Genomic DNA, 19,398 nt, shown 5'->3' on the forward strand with positions numbered 1-19,398 from the left:
GTCTCCCAGCTTCAGCACTGAAAGTCTTTTGTCCCAGGAAACTTCTCAGTCCTGAGCAAGCTGGGACAACAGACAATTGGTCACCCTGTTCATGACTGTCAGGTGATCTTGCAGGAGTCACCCATCACCGGCTCTCTACAAACAGAAAGTCCCACCTGCTCTGTTTCTCAGTGTCCAGCATCCTCTGTAACTCGCGAACCCGACACTCGAACTGGGACTTCTCGTCACCCAGGACGCTCCTCCACGCCTCCCATTGCCGCTCCTTCTCCAGCAGCTCATCGTTCAGGGCCTCCAGATCCATGACCTGCTCCTCCAGCATCGTGCAGGTGGTCTTCAGGGCCTCCATCGTCTGCAAATCAGTACCTCTGAGTTGGGCCTTATCTCAAATGAGGATTTCCTGGATGTTCCTTTTGTCAGATCAGTTTCAGAAAAGCACAACTTTCTCACCACAGCCTGAAATACAGTTGACCTTTCTCTTCTGCCGACTGAGGGGACCAGATGAGAAGGAACAAAGGGCCATTTCTGCCCCATCTAACAGGCAGAGCCCAAGGCAAGGCCCCAGTTAAAGACCAAAGAGCACGCACTAGCCTCCCGGAGCAGTGTGTTTTACTTTCAACTTTAAAAAAATCAAAATAAAGAACTATGTACTTTTAAACGCCATTTTTAAAACCCCCAAGCCTTCGAAACAGACACAATATGAAAAAGAGCCCATTTACTGGACAGGCTCGGTCTCAGACGCCAAGGGGGAGATGCGCCAGGCACTCACTCTGATCCAAAGGGAATCGGGCACCTCGGACGCCGCGCCCCGCCCTTACTTGCTTCTGGCTGGTGAGCTGCATCTCTCGCTCGGTGATCTCACGGCGGAGATGGTCCACTTCACTTCGCAGCTGCACTATTTCATCGCTGGCACCAGAGGCCTCATCCAGTTGTTTGGACAAGTAGAAATTTTGGTTGTTGAGCTCAGCGTTGTCCTCGGTCAGCTGGTTTAGCTGCTCCTCCAGGTCTGTGATTACCTAAAAGATAAACAGAATCTGGTTACACGCACTGCAAGTCCATTTTAAATGAGAAAATGCTGCTAGAGCCGTGGATTTCTGAAGCTGCAGGACACTGGCAATCAATGAGCGGCTCCAGTGTTTGCCCACCCAACCCCAAGAGCCAAACCCAAGCTTCCACACCCACCTGCTGAGTACTAACACACACACACACACACAGTGGTAGAAAAAGAAAAGCCTCCATTTCTAACTCAGGATTCACCTGGAACATGTGACAAAAGCAAATCAATCAAAAGTCAAGGCCGTAGAGAGGGGCAACTTTAAGTGAGGTGACGTTCATGGACAATAATGTAACGTGGGAAGTGCATACTGAGGAAAGAGGGAGGAAAACCAGCTTCACAACCAGCTAAGGAAGCTGAAGTGCCCACAACATTATCTATAGCGGCGGCCCCCACTTTTCGGGCACCAGGGACTGGGTTTTCCACAGAAAGGCGGCAGGGGGTGGGCAGGGACAGGAGGTAGAGCTCAAGAGAACTTCCCTCATAACCCAGTTCCTATCAGGCCACGGAATGGTACTAGTCCTCAGCCCAGAGGTTGGGGACCCCTGATCTATAGGAGGTTATAAATGGAGACAGTTTTAGAAACTAAAATAAAGTTCTTATCAAGGAAGACTTAGTGAAGAACACTAAGTTATTTTAATAATATCTCAGGCAATATATTTAATTTCTTGCAACAAAGGAAATAAAAAACTTTAAGGATGCTCAGAGTAATCCTGAAAATACAGTATTATATACTATGGCATCACTTTAATGGCTTTTATTATACAGTTAGCTATCAGAAAATGGGAAGGCGTGTGTATGAAATTGTCATTTTATTGAGAGAGATTTAATCGGGTTTTGCCTAAGTATCTTCCGGCTCGGCAGCGGAATGACTTCAATGTCATTGTCATCGGCTTCCCTATTCTCTCGGCTGAGGCTCAGTAGCAGCGCCTGCCGAGGCTTTAACCAACAACACCTTAGAAGGTGAAGGCCAATCTTCTCATAATAGTTGGAATGAGGCGCACAGGCAGTAAATTAAACTTTATGTAACAGAAAGATGTAAATTAAAAGGAAATGGCTTTAAGCCTATGGTTATTCATTGTTTCCAATTTTCAAACCTAGAGCAGAGTTAGTTTATGAAATGCTAACACTGTTTCCATGACTAATTTCCTACTTAACCACCTTTGATTAGCAATTAAAAGAAGAAATCTTCCCAGGCACATAGAAATCAAGAGTGGCAAGTTAAGTACATTTGTTCAGTGTGGCTCAGAAAACGGCTTTTCATTTTGCTAACTGCACTGACATAGCTTTAATGCAGTAAGTGGTCTAGGAATGTGTATTTAAATGTCAGAAGTCATATTAATTCCTAATGTGCTGGAATGAAGCATCCTGTCAGCAACAAAGCGGGGAATAAAGGTTATCCCGTCGGGTTCTTAGCTTTCTTCATGGCGGGGGGAGAACAGGAAAACACTGCTGGTTTGTCATTCCTGGCGGGCAGTTAGGCCTCAGAGGGATCCCTGTATCACCCTTTCTGTATCTCGGTTAAATCTCCTAATACCATAAATAATGAATAAACAACGCTCAAGAGTTCAACGGGTCTCCTTCTGCTGTGTAGTAAACCCACTCCTTGAGAGACTATTCACACTAGACTGCAAATGTCTCCATTTAACTGTGATGCTTCCTTCTACCTCTTCCCCAGAGAAAAACAAACCAGGCAAACCGGCCGGGAAGCTGAGCAGTAAAATGCATTCAGGAGCCCCAGGTAAGCCACACGGACCTTTGCTGGGTTGGTTTCTCCATCTGTGACACAGAGATAAATACTATATTCACTATCCCTCTGTTTCTATTGTTTTAGTGATTTGAATTTTCTTGCCAACTATGCCACCTTAGCGAACTACACAAAATACAAGGGATAAAAATTAATCATGCCTCATTGTAAAGATTATAGTGGTGTCTCTTAGGGGGCAGAGACGACAGTCAATTTGCTCACATAAAACTATACAGACGGCCAAAATTACTTCCTTGCCATTTGAAGTATTTATTTAAGCCTTTGGGTACCTACATCCTTTGAGATTTATGACAAGAAAATGCAGCTTGTTAGGAGTCCATTTCTGCCACCTCTTCTCTTTCTCCCAAAATTAAACTACAGATTGCTTACGAAGAAACACTTGAAAAAAGTCAATTAGGTGCCAAGACTGTTACTCTCACTGCCACTGAGATGGGCCCATTGGAGCGGGAAGTGTCCTTCTATTTCCCTCTAGTCACCTGGTTATCGGGGGTGGGGGGGGCTCACACCTCTGATTTCTATTTACAGTCTGTGACCGCTGGTTCTAGATTCTGTCATCGCCTCTATCTTGCCTGTTGGATGAGAGAAGGTTGATGTGTTTGTGTGAAGCACCCAAGCACTGCATGAAAGCATTTTAATTCATTCAGAGTTTTGTATATTCTCTGTGCCCAAGCCATAACAGGTTTAGCTGGAGTTGTGGTATTAAGTGTTATACACACACACAAACACACACACGCACACACACACAATTGAGTTTGCAGATATTGAACTGACTTGAGACAAGGCAGTAATTTCATGGTCTCCATGGCTAAAAAAAAGTATAATAGACTTTTATAGTAGGTGGATTTGAACCAGATAATGTGCAAGGAGACTCTAATGTGCGGAGACACTCCGCACCAAGGGCAAATATCAGAGTCTGTTGACCTTTCAACTCCAAGGATAGAGGGTAAAAAAGATAAACTTTAAGCCTGATGGCCTATTGCATCTTACCAGTGAAAAGGATGAGAGAGACAGGGGTTACCAGGGCTTTCTTATATACTGTTTTTGCAGATAAGATATCTGAGTGCAGGTCTAAGAGCAAATAGGATATAAAAAAATGATGTGTGTCCAAAAAAAAAATCTCCATTTGGGGTTATCTGCTGTTTTCCAAGGTTTTCGTGCAAGCACCAGGGTCCTGAGGAATAGACGTACCCCTCTCCCCAGGCCGGAGACACACATCTCCTACCTGTAGAGGAGCATTACCAGGTAAATGTTCAAGAGCACGTTAGCGGCGAAGAAAACAGTCAGAGAATGAGCACCAGGCTAAAAAGACACAGGACTCAAGTCCTATTTTAATGTCTGGTATTTTCTTGGAGGCAGCTATTTGCATATTATTTATTTTTAATCTTATAGCTGACAGATTGATTCATAATTAAAACTCTGTCATATGTTTGCCCACCAACTCCCCTCCAAAACAGACTTAGGTAGGGTTTTAGGTGCCAGATTGAATCAAATCCTTTTTTTAAATCTCTTCAAAATATAGAAATGGTCAGAGCCTGAAAACCTTACTGTTCATGAGCTTTTTTAAAGCTGCTAACTGGGGGCTTCTATCAATGGACTTATGATATAGGAGTTCCCAACAGTAACGAAGATGACATTTCCTAGCGGAGACGATCTTGGATAGCGCCCACGAGAGAGGGACATCTGTCATGCTCACTGAAGTGTCTTGAAAGCAGCCTTTGAACCTGCAAAAAAGTATCGCTGAGATTGATGACCGCTGCCAAATGTTGTTCTGAAGGGGTGGTTTTCAAACTTGTTTATGGGCCATAACCCTTTTCTGAACAAAGGATTTGCTTTTATTTTATAAACCCAATATAATAAAGTAGCAAGAGTAACCAACACTGTTTGGTACTTTCTATGGACCGGGCCCTATGCAAGCACTTGGATGCATCACCTCATTTATTTCTTGCAGGAATCCCATGGGGCAGGTGTTATCACCAAATTTCTAATTCTATGACTCGGTGTTTCCTAAGTTTTACTGTTCCTGAAATTTGAATGTATATTGGAACTAAGCAGCTGTCTCTCTTCCCTCATCCAACCTCCAAAAAGCAGTTATTAAATAAATTATGTGTCTCATAATCAATGATATTGGAATCAAGAACAATGTTATCTCTATTTTACAGATAAAGAAACAGAGGCTTGGGAGGGTCACATCACACAGGCTCCCGAGAGGTCAACTTAGAACCCGAACCTGGTCTGCCCGTCACCGGAGAGCGTGGTTTGGCCCACTAAGCCACCCTGCTGTGCTAGCCGAAAAGTGGGTGGGATTCCTCCTCCCACCTTATCTGCCAGGGCTAAGTAAAGGAATGATTAGAACTCACTGTTCCAAAGCAAATTTGAGGAATAAAGAGTTTGAAACTTACATAAGTTGAGAAAGTAACCAAATTAATTCCACATATTGCCATAGTCTATTAAAAACTAAATTTCCAATTTTAAAAATGTGGGGGAGAGTGGATGACAAAGGAGCATGGTGAAACTTTTGAGGGTGATGGGTAGGTTCACGATTTTGACTGTTGCGCTGGTTTCATAGGTGTGTGCGCATTTCAAAACTCGTCAGAGTATTTGTACTACAATTACATCTCAATACAACTATAACAATTTTTTTTAAAGATTTTATTTATTTATCTTCAGAGGAGAAGGGACGGAGAGAGGGAGAGAAATATCAATGTATGGTTGCCTCTAGTGTGTCCCCTACTGGGAACTGGCCTGCAACCCAGGCATGTGCCCTGACTGGGAATCAAACCTCAATACTCTGGTTCACAGGCCCGCGCTCAATCCACTGAGCTACACCACCCAGGGCACAATTTTTTTAAAAAAGTCCTTATGCCTAAAGACTAAAAAAGGAGAAAGGAAATCTCCAGATGAAGGATTACCGATATACACATTTCAAATACGACCAAGTTTATTTTAGGAAAATAGAGTAATCTAAAAATATCGCCACCATAAAAAGATCTAATTTTATTCAGTGATCATTGATGAGCATGTATGTAATATAAGCAAATAACTCTTGTATAAAATAAGAAACCAAGACAAAAAGCAACTAAAAAAGTAGGGCAAAAGAGTCCAGGAACAGAATGCCTCAACTCTGGGAGGAAGGGAGGGAGGGTGGAGGAAATCAACAGACATTTCTAAGGCGGGCCCACCCTGATTGGGCCATCAGCATCAGGAAATAAGGACCAAAAATCCATCTGCCAGGTGTACTAAAGTCCAACAAGAGGGACGGCTTGTGACCCAGCTATTCCACTCTTGGGTATATGCTCATTGGAAATAGTGCGTACAGCCACCGAAGGACTTGTATAAGAATGCTTTCCAACAGCTCAGCTGATAGCAAAAACAACTCATACACTGAAAACACCACACTGTAATGGAAAAACACACACACACACACACCAATTTTTGACAGGTACAACATGAATGAATCACACAGACAGTTTAAGTTAAAAAAAAAAGCTAAATCCAAAAGAACTTCACTTGTGAAGTTCAAGAACAGGTAAACGTGATCTATGAAATCAGAGGGCAGAGCAGTGGTTACCCTTTGGGCAAAGGATGCTGATGAGAACAGGAGGGAGCCCTCTGAGGACTGGAAATGCTCTGTATCTTAGTCTGTGTTGTGGCTACACAGCTGTCTACGCATGTAAAAACCGCACTGTGCTGTACATCTAAGATCAGTGTACTAGATGAGTACAGAAAATGTCCGGCCATCATTAATGCTCGTGTAACTGCCTCTACTGCCTGGACAACCCCTGCCTTGGGCTAGCCTGGGGACCGTCCACCCTGGAGAAGGACGGGGAGCTGCTCTGGGACTTTCAGTGCAGCAACTGAAATCTATAAGTGGTTGTGGAGTGAAGAGTATTTGGGTCATTCCAATTATCCTCTCTCCAGCATAAAGAATGGTTTTAAATGTTTAAAACTGGCAGAAATCCAAGAAACCGAAGTTCTGGGGCTCAGAAATGCCAAATCAAGTTGAGAGCATTCACTGCTTCTAGCTAAAAGTTTGTATGAAAAATCAGTCCTGATATCACAGAGAAATATAGCCCCTTTTCCCTCTTGGTTTGAATTTTATGCTATTTTAATCATCTTTGGTTAATACTCACAGTACAGCTGTTACGAAGGGCATCAAATTTGCGCTGGATTTCATCTCTATGTGCCTAAAAGGTAAGAAGTTGATTATAAATTTCCAGGGAGGAATACAATTGTACAAGCTTTGGGTCAAATACAGAGAATGGTATTTGCATAGAAAGCCATAGCATCTGTTTCTCCAAGAATTAACTGATGAGCTCATTCCCGACATCGGAAACATACGTTACGGACACACGTACGTGATGCTGCATTAATACCAAATGAACTATTTTTTTTTAATTTAATCTTTCAATTACAGTTGACATACAACAAGGAACTACTTGGACCACACATGTCTACCTCTTACAAATATATGTGAACACTCATACTAATCCCCAGGGAGGCGTGGAAGAAAAAAACATAATAACAATGAAATTTTTACTCTCCTTCATTTGTCTTGTTCCTCAACCTTAACCTTTCCCTCTTCCCTCTAATGGAGCCTCCCCCACCAGCCTTCGCCCAAGACACACACACACACACACACACAGGACAACAGCCAGGACAAAGTAGGAACTTCTGGGGGGGGGGGTATTAAAAGCTGCTGCGATTCAGAAACCCCACAGTAATCTTGAAATAAATATAGAGGCAGAAGTGCTCCTTCTAGCTGACAAGAATGTTTTTAGTACACACCACCTGCCGGACACTGTGGTCATAAAGCAGGGCTTACGCCTTCATTCTGATGAGGGAAACCAGAACATAAATAAGCGCGTGATTACAAACTTTGGCAAATGCTGCAAAGGAAACAGAAAAAGGGAGTAAGGTGGTTAGAAAGGAACTTAGATGGGGTGGTAAAGGAGGCTTCTCTGAGGAGGTGAGGATTATACTGAAACCTGCATGATAGTGGGCAGCCAGCCACGCAAAGAGCAGAGAAGGGCAGAGGGAACAGCATGTGCAAAACCCCTGAGGCAAGAAGGGGATCGGTGCCTCTGATGAACAACAACAACAAAAATCTGAGTGACTACAGCAGAATTTTTTCAACTTTAAGCTGTGACCCAATGGCGAACATGACAAGTGGGATTTTTTTGGTTTGTTTTATCCAATGAAATGGAGTAAACAAAATATAATTAAAAACATCAGGATACACATTTTCTACAACAGAAAACACTGTTGTAGGAAATTGGAGACATCATAATTCATCGAGCTTAAGTTGTTATCAGCTGGAAGACTATCACAATTTGCTGTAATATTAAAAAGAAAACATGCTATCAATTAAACCATGATATGTTTATGTCTATATGACTATATAGTCATATATGGACTATGATTATAAGATGCACCCTCATTTCAGATACTTTAAAATCAATGAAATGCACTATCTAGGCTCCCTTGTATTAAAATGCAAGGTAAAGTGTATTCTTCTGTAGGTTGTAGCTGAACGATTTTGGAAAACCACCCAGCTAAAGCGCAGCAAGAGACGGAAAACATGGCTGCAGACGATGGCAGAGAGGCAGGCAGGAACCAAGAATCCTGAAGGGCCAGAAAAGGGTTAGGATTACATTCAAAATGCAACTAATTGGAAGGCTGTAGTGTTTTAAGAAGCAGACTTACATGATATGACTGCCACTGTGTAGATGCAGGAAGAAGAATAGATCAAAATAAGACAAAGGGAGAAAAGAGCAGGGGACCCACTGTCATTCGGGGGAAAGAGGATGGCACCTAAAGACAGAGGGACATGGATGGAACTGAGATCTCTTTTGGGGATACACGTAATAAGACCTGCTGATGAGCGTGAGACCAAGGGAAAGGAGAAGGTCAAATTCTAACAGCTTTTTGATTTGAGAGACATGGTGGGTCATGGCACCGTTCACTTAGATCCGAAAGCCCAAAGAAGAATCCAGCTTGGGGCAGAGGCAAAAGTGGTCCTTCTCTTTAAAAAAAAGAAGTCAGTCTGCATCAGAAGGTCTACAAGACACTAAGGCAAACAGTTTAGAGTTGTGATGTATTCTCTAATATGCCTCTTTTGCCACAAATTAATATTATTATAACTTTATGACAACAGACTGGACATTGCAGACAAATAATTATGACCTTGAAGACACAGTAACAAACTGCAAAATGAAACAGGCATAGGAAAAGTCAATAAAATTAACAAAGCATTAATGAGCTGTGAGGCAACTTCATGCAGCCTAACACACAGGGTAGGGGGAAAATAGGGTTATATTTGTTCCTATGGAAAATAATACGATAATTAATAATACAAGAATAAACTCTGTTTCACATATGCACAGCTGTAAACGTACTTTTGTCCCATCTGTACATGTAAATCCCTGAAGGACTGCAGGGATGAGACAGAAAAAGTATTTGAAAAAATAATAGCCAAAGATTTTCCAGAGGTGATGAAAACCATTAACTCACAGATGCAAAAAGTTCAGTGAACCCAAGCACAAGAAACATGATAAAACTTAAGCTAAATCAAAATGTTTAAAACCAGTAACAAAGAGAAAATCTTAAAACCAGCTAGAGAAAAAGACAAGTTACATACATAGAAAACAAAGAGAAGAAAGACAGATTTCTAAACAAGGGGTGTAAGGTAAGGGCAGGAAGCAAGCTAGAAGACAGTGGAACAACATCTTGAAAAGTACAGGAAGGCAAAATAAAAGAGAGAGAAAACTCTGTCAACCTAGAGTTCTATACCCAGCAAAAACACCCTTCAAAAATTAAGATGAGCCCTAGGTGGTATAGCTGAGTGGACTGAGCACCATCCTGTGAAACAAGAGGTTGCTGGTTCAATTCTGGGTCAGGACTCATGCCTGGGTTGCAGGCCAGGTCCCTGGTTGGGGACGTGCAAAAGGCAACTGACTGATGTATCTCTTGCACATATTTCTCTCTCTCTCTCTCTCTCAATCTCTCTCTCTCCCCCACTCCTCTCTCTCTAAAAATAAATAAATAAAATCTTAAAAAACATTAAGGTGAAATAAACACTTTTTCAGACATGCAAAAGGTGTGGGAATTGGCTACCTGCACACCCATACTAAAAGAAATGTTAAATGAAGTCCCTCAAGCAGAAGGAAAATGACAACCAGAAACTTAAATCTACACAAAGTCATGAAGAGCACTGGAAAATAATGGTAAAATAAAACAAAAATAGAGAGTTGTATAGACAGATTCGCAAACAGATTTGTAAGTTGAGTTATCACTTAGAATTGATTTCCAAAAATGTAGCCAATATTTTTATGGAAAAATTTAATAGATTATAAATTTTCCGAAATAGCGATGTGCTTTTTACCCAGCAACAATACAAGTGATTTATTCATTGAATGGGGTAAGAATACAACTTATCCAAAGTAGGACCATGGCCATCTACACTGATGTTGAAATCTCATCTGTGAGCAAGCAGCAGCCTGGCCCAAAGACCATCCAACTCCTTTGAGTGCATTTCATGATCACCAAGGACAAAAGGCAAGGGTTCTTCCTTAAAGAAGAATAAGACCCATAGATTAACAAACTCTACAGCAGGAGTGAGCAAATTTTTTCTTTAAAGGACTAAATAGTAAATATTTTGGGGCTTAAGGGCCATTCAGTCTCTGTCACAACTACTCAACTCTGCCCTCATAGCATAAGGGCAGCCATACTCAGTATGTAAAGCATGGGCATGACTGCGTACTAATAAAACTTTATTGACAGAAAACAGGAGGCAGAGTGAATTTGGCCCACTGGTAAAGCTTGCCAATACCTGCTCTAAATGATTATTTAATGTGAAATCTCTCATAGACAGCAACAAGAAACTGAGGATAGAGGTAATTCCTTCAAAGCCTAAGCAATGATCATGAAAAAGCTCCCTGGCCTAGACTTAGAGATGAACAACCTATTCCACCTTATTTAAGATTTCATTTATGTGTTTATTTTTAGAGACAGGGGAAAGGAGGGAGAAAGAGAGGGAAAGAAACATCAATGTGTGGTTGCCTCTCACATGCCCTGTACTGGAGACCTGCCCCGAAACCCAGGCATGTGCCCTGACTGGGAACAGAACCAGCGACCCTATGGTTCGCAAGCCAGCACTCAATCCACTGAGCCACACCAGCCGAGGCTCCACCTTCTTATCAATAGCAAAATTTCCAAATCACACGGCACCATTAAAAGCTTGTTTAACCACCCCCACTGTAGTCTAAACTTTCCATCACTAATACTGTTTCATTTTCTTTAAAATTTACCATCACCGAGGCCTTTGGATCATCCTGACACACCAAATGGCAATCCTGTTTGAGGGCATAATGTAATGAATTACCATCGTTATGGCTTTTGATTTATTACTGACTGTGAAATATAAACACAAAATGCAGAACCAATCCTGTTGTGACTGCTAGAAATACTGTAAGAATGTAACCATTGTTGGACCGATCTGAATAAAAAATGAATGTCAAGAAATGTATGCTTTATGTTTCTTTGAAATAAGTTGTAAGCCAAATACACAAAAAAGCAAAAGGTCACACAGTAGTATATATAAAGGATAGTAAAATACATAAGACAACTTTGGATTCTCTTAATGAAATAACTGAGTGTTACTAAGACATGAGGTGCTACAAGGAGTAGTTATTCTTCAAAATGACTGAGGACCCCACAGAACTTTTGTTTATGTGGGTGACAACTATCTCTATTTACCATATTAGAAACTAAAACAGATTTTTTCAAATATCTGTATTTTATGTCTTTGGAAATAACAATAGCATTGCTTTTGCACCATCAGTGTGTGGACCCAATCAAGAATGCCAAATGACATCTTAGTCTTACTGTGAAAATAATTGGAACTTGGAGACCGTCAGGGATCCACAGACCCCCCTTTGAGAACAACTGAGCTCGGGGTTTGGATGACAATGAAGCAGAACAAACAGCTGCAGCCTGGAGAGCAGTGGGGCAGTCTCTCTGGGGAGTACTTCTTCTTCATTAATTTTAAGGCAAATTCCAAGAGGAAAATGGAAAAGAGAACTATACTGCAGCCTTAATGAGAGAAAACGCCCGCAGAGCTGAGGAAGGACACCAGTGCCCGGGTGTCTGACCGCCTGCTGGGACCCACGGCTGGTCGGGGTCCTGGAGCACTCGGGCTTCCAAGCATCCACGCCTTTCCCTCTTAAAGGCAGGCACCAAGCAAGACTGTCACCTTCCATGTCCCAATTTCACGTCTTGGCTGTCACACTGATGGCTTACTAATTAAAGACAGGGTTTGATATTTATGTAAAAAAAAAAAAAAAAAAAAGAGCACGCACTGACTTACAATTTTAACAAATCACAGAGGATGACTTTGGGATCTCATGATTGGGTGATGCTGAGAGGATTCCTTTCATTAGTGTCTCTAGCGTTAGACTCTTGATTATTCTGCGTTCGTCATTTAACCAAATCGATAAAAGCACCCGAGGGAAGGAGCGTGTCCGTGGGGCCTTGCTGCTGCACACAGGACTCACTCCACACCTCGACCCCACGGCACTGTTCAGGGTGCCGCTTACACCACGTCACACATCTGCGCTCTAAAGTGTGCAGGCTCGAATTCTCTTCCTTCCGGGAAGGGTTACATGGAGTCTTAAACTTCAAGTCCAGGCAGAAAATTCTCTCTTCTACCAATACGCATGGAAGAAGCATCTTGAAAGTGTGGATTTTTATTTAAACTTGACTCTCCCGTTGGTCTCCACTACGATCTAATCTCAGCCAGTGAATTTTGATGCAAATGCAATCGACAGGATAGGTAAAGTGAGAGCAGAAAAAAAAGCAGACCAACAATGGCTTCGCCCCCTGCCAAGCTCCTTCAATGCAGATCTTCGATTTAACTGCGATCCATCTAATTTGGTCTGGAGGCAGAAGCCAGATGGTATAACCACTCTTTCCCAGGCTAGCAGACAGAGGCCTCTTAGAGATGAGCAGTAACAGTCCATTCGACTATTCCCTTTTATTGATAAAACAGCCTGCTGTTAAGCTCACAAGCCTCCTGGGAGATAATTTTACATTTAACTTGATGGATGCTTACGCTGGGTCTGAGCTTGGGCCTCAAACAATGAGAGAGCAAGCATCGGAGCGCTGCATTTGTGACCATTTTCTCTTTCTCTTGGAAAATACATTCTTCAGAACAAATTCAGCAAGGCCATTCAGGCCAACCACCACAACCTGTAACCAGCTTTATAGAACGTAACCAAGAGGAGGAGAGAGGAGAAACCCACCACCTCAAAACGGAACGGAAGCAAACTGACACGGGTTGGGACCCCTGCTCGGTGGGCTTGCTAACAGCTCTCCGACAAAAGGCACTTTCCTGTCATCATTTTTAAGAAGCTCGGTTTCCCAAGGCATCTTCATCTGAGACTCTGGCTGAGCCCTAGTTTCTAGAACTACGGAGGCTGCTTCCTTCTTTTTTCCTGAGAAGATGCTCTGAGGCAATGATCTCATCGGAATTAAGTCGTGACTTGCTGCTGTGCTAGCCTCCCAGCAGCCATTAGACACAGCACAGTCCAACCAGCAGCAAGACAGGATTTAAAGACTAATTTCCACAGAGATAAACAGCAGTGACACATGCTCTATTTTCTACCCTCCTCCTTCCAGACAGGAAGGAGAAGATGCTGGGCCACCGTCCTCCCTCCCAATTCCAACAGAGCAGTGACACAAGGATTTGAGGAATTACATGCCAGTCCCCTGGGGAGCAAAGGCTAAAGACACAGCCCTAGGTACACAGTGAGGACTCATTAAGGAAGGATTAAATTACTGTTGTCTCCTCCCTCTTTCAGAGGTTGAGTGTTCACACAGGGGCAATATATTAACAAACAATGTATTAAATATAATACTGGTAAGATTTTTAAGTGTCTCTTTTAGCAACTAAGAAATGCTATCTGGCTGTCTTCTTCCCCAACCACCCAACTCCAGAGAGTACACAAGCCTTGTTTGCAGTCAATCTTAAATATTCATTTCATTCTTACATCCATTTTTACAGTCTTATTTTTCTCTTTGCCTTTTCTTCTTATTTATCCTGTTATACAGTTTTAATCTTTCTAAACTGCTTTCAATATATTTTGAAACAAGGCAAAGTATAGAGAGATATCTGACTACTTTTTCCAAACCAAATATTGGCGGCATGTGGCAACCACAGTGTTTAATAAGTGTTCTCATAAAGACAATGGAACTTCAGATAGTAGTCAGGATCTGAACTTGGTGTTAAGTCCCGGAAAACCTAGGAATCATGACCAGCTTCTACAAAGGAGTTACCATGTGCCCCCAGAATCCCGAAAGTCTCTGTGTCCCAGACTGGTCCCCAAGGACCCTGCCACTGTCTAGTCATGTTCCCAACTGAGCTCAGGTAATGGGCTCTTGAAAGTCAACAAAGGGCGATTGCTTCTAAGAATCAAACTAGTTTAAAATATACGCCAAATCATACCAATGCATACATAAGACATAAAGCAGAACCTACAACTTAAAAAAGGTAAAATGAATAAAGTTAACACAAAACAAATATAGAATTATGGTAGAAAGACTACTGTAAAGTATAAGACTTTTTTTTAAAATGATTATTGAAAATCAAAGTAGAAGATCCAAACAAACAGACTTTGGCTAAAACTATAATATTGAATGTCAACTGTAATTGAAAAAAAAGAAAAAAATGTATATAACGATGATTATTTTAAAAAGAGGGACGATACATAAAGGAAGACCTTTTCAAAATGCTAAGGAAAGCTTGGATATTACCCACTGAGCAAGAATACTAATTCCAATGAAGGAGAGGCCAGTGTAAGCCAATTTTCTGCCCACTCAATACCTCTACAGATTGTTTTTTGTCTCTCAAAATTGCTACGAGTGAGCAGACATCCTCAGTGCCCCGCTCATCCCAGCTGAGGCCTTTAGCAACCTGAAGGGACCCCTCCCCGGACCTACCGTGAGCGCCTGGATTTCTTCCTCGGCTTCTGCTGTGGTCTCCTCCAGCTCCGTCTTGGCCTGGCGGAGCTGGCTCTCCAGGGCCGCCCGGGCAGCCTGCAGGGCCGTGAGCTGGGACTCCCGCTCTTGCAGAGAGAGCTGCAGCTCTGTCAGCTGGCGCTTTAGCTCCAGTTTCTGCTCCTCATGCTCGAGACTGACCTGAGAAACAGAGAGAGATGCTGGGTTGACCTTAACTACATAGAAAGCCAGGATGTGACCTGCTGTTTGGTGTGTATTTTAAACTTAGTCACAAAATCAAACTCTTTAGCCATCAACTAAAAGAGAGGACTCAATTAAATCGGTCTGATTTCTATGGGTCTTGAAAATCAACAGGAATAAAAAAATATGAGAGGTTGTATATACAAATTATCCCTTACTTACAAATATTCAAATACTTGGGAAGGTTTCAAAAGAAAAAAACACACAACTAACTCCAGTGGACATTATAACAAGTACTCTTATTAGAAACACATTTAAAGTAAATGGATATAAATAACATATTAGTAACAGGAACCCTTTCATCATTAGAATACAAATGGAACAACAGACTGAATTTGTGTATTTTAAATATTCTTGCTCTGATTTGTTTCCGTCAGGTAACCATTAGTATTAATGTTGCATTATGAACTAAACATTCTTCCCTCCATCTGTCCATCTATCCCTCTACCTACTCAAGGTTTCATTCATTGATACAAGAAAAATTAACTAGTAACTTCTGTGTAAAAAGGAATAAGGAGACAAAAGAAAGCATCTGTCCTTCCAGGTTAGAAGAAAAATGAAAACCGACCATGATCACGTATCGTGGTCAAGTGCAAGGGTCAGGACATGCAGGGACGTAATGGGAACATGGCAGAGGGGCAGAAGGAGATAACTCTGCATCTGTGGACTGAAGAACGCAGAAAGCCAAGCAAGCATCTCGAAGAGGAAAGGAAATTCCAAGCAGGGAAGCAAGACGTCTAAAGGCGTGGCATGGAGATGACGCACGTCTATTGACCTGACCAGCACCGACAAGGCTGCCCTAGGAACCGGGACAATGCCCGTGCCGGACACTGAAAACCAACAAATAGGAGATGCTCGCTGCCCGCAGACAGCGCACTATCCGGCGCGGACTGCCGAGGGGTACACAGAGTGATGAGCTAAACACGGAAGGCCGTGGGGACACAAAGGAGACACCAGACAGGAGAAGGCCCCCCAGGAAAGGTGACATCAGAGTCCCAAAGGCCTTATGGGTGAAGAGAAGAAAGACATACAAAAAATTTAGCCTCGGGAACCAATAGAATTTCTGCTTCTGCTGGACAGAAGCAGAAAGGTAGGACAGGAAACAAAGGACAGAGGTGAGTCAAAGGTGAAATCTGTGTTTCTGGGCAGGTGAATTACACAGAGTGAGGCCACTGGTTAGGACAGGGAACACGAGAGGAAGAGCCGGTCTGGAGGACAAGGTAAGAAGTCCGGCCTTGATGTGCTGACCTGGAGCAACGAGGGAGACATCCAGGTGGAGATGTCTGATGCCTACTGGGACGATGGGTCAGAAAGGGGAGGAAGGTCTGGGTTGGCCAGTCAGTGGCCCCGGAAGCCAAGGCTGTGATCTCTGTCTAGTGAGGATGACAGTGATGATGACGGTGGTGGCGATGACAACAATGTGACAGCAGCACATGTACTCACAACGAGCCAGGCACCGCTGTAGGTCCTTTCATCTTCACAGCAACCCAGTGGGGGAGGTACTATTATTACCTCCTTTTACAGATGAGCAAACTGTGGCACAAACAGATCAATAACTGAGCAAATGTCACCGAGCTAAAAAAAGGGCAGGGCTGGTTTTGAACCCAGGAAGTCTGGCTCTACTGCTTACTGTTCATCTTACTAAAAGGCCAGCAGTCAGAGGAGGCTGCAGCTCTACCAGCAGGGCTGGAAATCCACCGAGGCCACTTGGCAAGACCACGAGGGGCAGGTGCCAGTGAGGCAAGCAGAGGTCGGGGAGCAGGATGCTGCGCACTGACAGGAGAGCCCGGGAGCCCGGGATGGTCAGGAGTCCACACGTTTTGCTAGAGAAGAGTTAACACTGCACACATGGGGTTGGGGAAAAGCCCGGGGCCCTTTAAGGTGAAGCAAACCCGAGGCTGAGGCCTTGGCCCCCATCTCGATGGCAGGGGCCGCGGTAGCCAAGAGAAGGTGGACCTGCTCTCCCACCATCCTTGGGGGACTAAATGTATTAATTTAAGAACAAAGCCACATGCTTCCCCCGGGCATTCTGATTGCCCAGATGAGCTATACAGCTGCAGGGCAGGGGAGTTAAGAGACATTTGTGGAGAAGAAAGGCAGGACAGCCAGCCACTGTTCCCACACTCAAAAAAATCTATCTGCGCTATTTACACTCACACGCTTAAGGCTGCCACTATGGGGAAGTGTAAAACTCACTGAGGGGTAAAAATGTAGCCCAGATGATAAAATAACCCATTCCTTAATGCTTTTGGATGACCTAGACGATGGTTCTCAAACTTCAGAAGTATGAGAATTTCCTGGGGCATTTGTTAAAAATGCACAACTTGACTCTCCACTTCCTCATCTCTATTCCCTTCAAACGGGCAGAAGGAGAAAGACACCCAGGAATCTGCATTTCAGCCAACACACCAGGTGATTTTCATGGAGGGGTCCACACCTTGACAACTCCAGTCATCTGGAGAGTGGGCCTCATTTTAAGATGCCGCTAACATGAGGGTTCCCCAAGGTTTAGTCGTCAGGCCTCTGCCGGCTTAGCAGTCTTTTCCTTAAGAGTGAGCTTCTACTCTGAAGAGTTCTACCACAAATATTTGAGCACAATGTCTCCACTCCCAGCCAGACGCCCCCACTTCCAACAACCACTCCCCTGAACTCCAGGGCTGCCTCTGCAGAGGCCAGATAACGCCGCCCACTAGGCTGACAGCTCCCAAGATCGGGGACTGGGTCCGTCTCCTCACAACTGTGTATCAGACTACTAATCGGCACACAGCAGGCATTTAATAAGTACACAGTGAGTAAGGACATGAATGTGACCTCATCACCTCCACCAATCTCAGCATGTTTACAACCAAAAATGTGGTAAACCTGGCTGTCCTTCCCGGCTTCCTTATACCCCTGAAGAGAACCACCTTCCACCAACAAACCTCCTATGTGGGTTTGTCTTTGAAAATTCCACTGGCTTTATGAGACTCCTGCCACTGTCATTACGCCACGCTATGTAGCCAACGCTTGTGTGTGGACCAGGTCATGTGACCCTTGCTCAGTTGAGATCAAGGAGGAATCACTATGCCCCGACTTGAAGATGCACCAGTGACGTAAGTTACATGTAATCCTGTGAGGGAGATACCATATTCTGCCGTGTATAATGTGTTCCCATGTACAACACGCACCTGCGTTTTTGGCCCAAACTTTCAGGAAAAAAAAATGTTTCATTTTAATCTTTTAATTCAATTTTTATTTATTTATACTGAGACATTTGTTTTTTTTATATTATAAAGGGTATTATTTTGCATATGGATATCGGTATTGCTTTATAAAGTTATACTTAACAGCTAAGCATAACTAAAAAAATTAAAAACATTATGTACATACAGAATTAGTATTACCCACGTATAATGCACATCCTTCTTTTTCTCTCAAAAATTCGGGCAAAAAAGTGCGTGTTATACATGGCAGAATATGGTGCATTTCCATGGCCACTTTACAGATGAGGAAACCGGTGCACAGAGAGAAAGCAGCCTCTCGAGGTTACAAAATGCACCAGAAATGGAGGCGGAACTCCGACCCAGACCCCGGTGCCCAGTGTGCCCTCCTCGATGCACAATGCCTCTCGTGTGAGCATTGATTCATGTTTGACACCCCGACTCCTCCAACAAACCCTCTCGTGAGGTCGCCCTCACGCTCACCTCCCTCAGCCTTGTCTCCAGCTCCAGCAGACGATTCTTGTCAGTGTGGTCTTGGTGGCTGATTTTTTCCAGCTGCTCCTCCAGCTTCCGGTTCTGGGCCTCCAATTTCCCAGCCTGCGTCTCCAGGTAAAACTTCTGTTGCCTGAGTTCTGAAATCATCTCTTCCTGAGCCTTCCTGGTGGGGGTGGTAAGAGGAACCAAGCAAAATCACAGTCTCGTCAGAGGTGAGCATGTCCCTTTGGAAGGACAGACAGAAACAGAGTGAGGGATGTGTCTTGGACAGTAGGTGTAGACCAGGGTCATTCCCAGGTTAGCTCTGACCTGACCCAGCCTCAAGATCATTTCCATTATCTCTGTTTTGACCTGGCCTCATGTGCAGAATCCCAGCATGGGGTCCTAGGGCCCATTTAATCTTCATGGCTCAGAGTCCCTCACCTGTGGGATCAAGTATGGTCAAGGGCAATGCAAGAGATACTAACTTTTCACTCCTTTGGTAGACTTTTCTTTCTTTGAGTTTGTATAGAGGGCAGAAAGAGGCCCTTCAGAGTACAAGAGTACCCTAATGACTCTTCAAGGTGAACCCTGGAGGAGAAAGGGCAATGAGGAGAAAGAATGCTATTCCTTCCACTTTTCTGTGAGCATGC

At 43.4% G+C, this 19,398-nt stretch overlaps 1 protein-coding gene across 10 annotated transcripts in view; it reads right to left on the minus strand.

The window, feature by feature from the left end:
- The window catches only part of CIT (citron rho-interacting serine/threonine kinase), a 145,718-nt gene that overhangs the window by 35,850 nt on the left and 90,470 nt on the right, over positions 1–19,398 (minus strand). For 9 of the 10 annotated variants that reach the window (XM_037156201.2, XM_037156200.2, XM_037156197.2 and 6 more), the window contains 5 exons: positions 18,755–18,929; positions 14,814–15,011; positions 6,950–7,003; positions 816–1,013; positions 156–349 (listed from right to left, as the gene is read on the minus strand). In XM_037156201.2, coding sequence (XP_037012096.1) covers positions 156–349; positions 816–1,013; positions 6,950–7,003; positions 14,814–15,011; positions 18,755–18,929 — 819 coding nt within the window. The remainder of the gene's footprint in view (positions 1–155; positions 350–815; positions 1,014–6,949; positions 7,004–14,813; positions 15,012–18,754; positions 18,930–19,398) is intronic. The other variant, XM_037156198.2, reaches the window with a different exon arrangement.

Source organism: Artibeus jamaicensis, unplaced genomic scaffold (genome assembly GCF_021234435.1).
Source record: "Artibeus jamaicensis isolate MK-2021 breed Jamaican fruit bat unplaced genomic scaffold, CSHL_Jam_final contig_525, whole genome shotgun sequence".
In the NCBI taxonomy this organism is placed as follows: domain Eukaryota; kingdom Metazoa; phylum Chordata; class Mammalia; order Chiroptera; family Phyllostomidae; genus Artibeus; species Artibeus jamaicensis.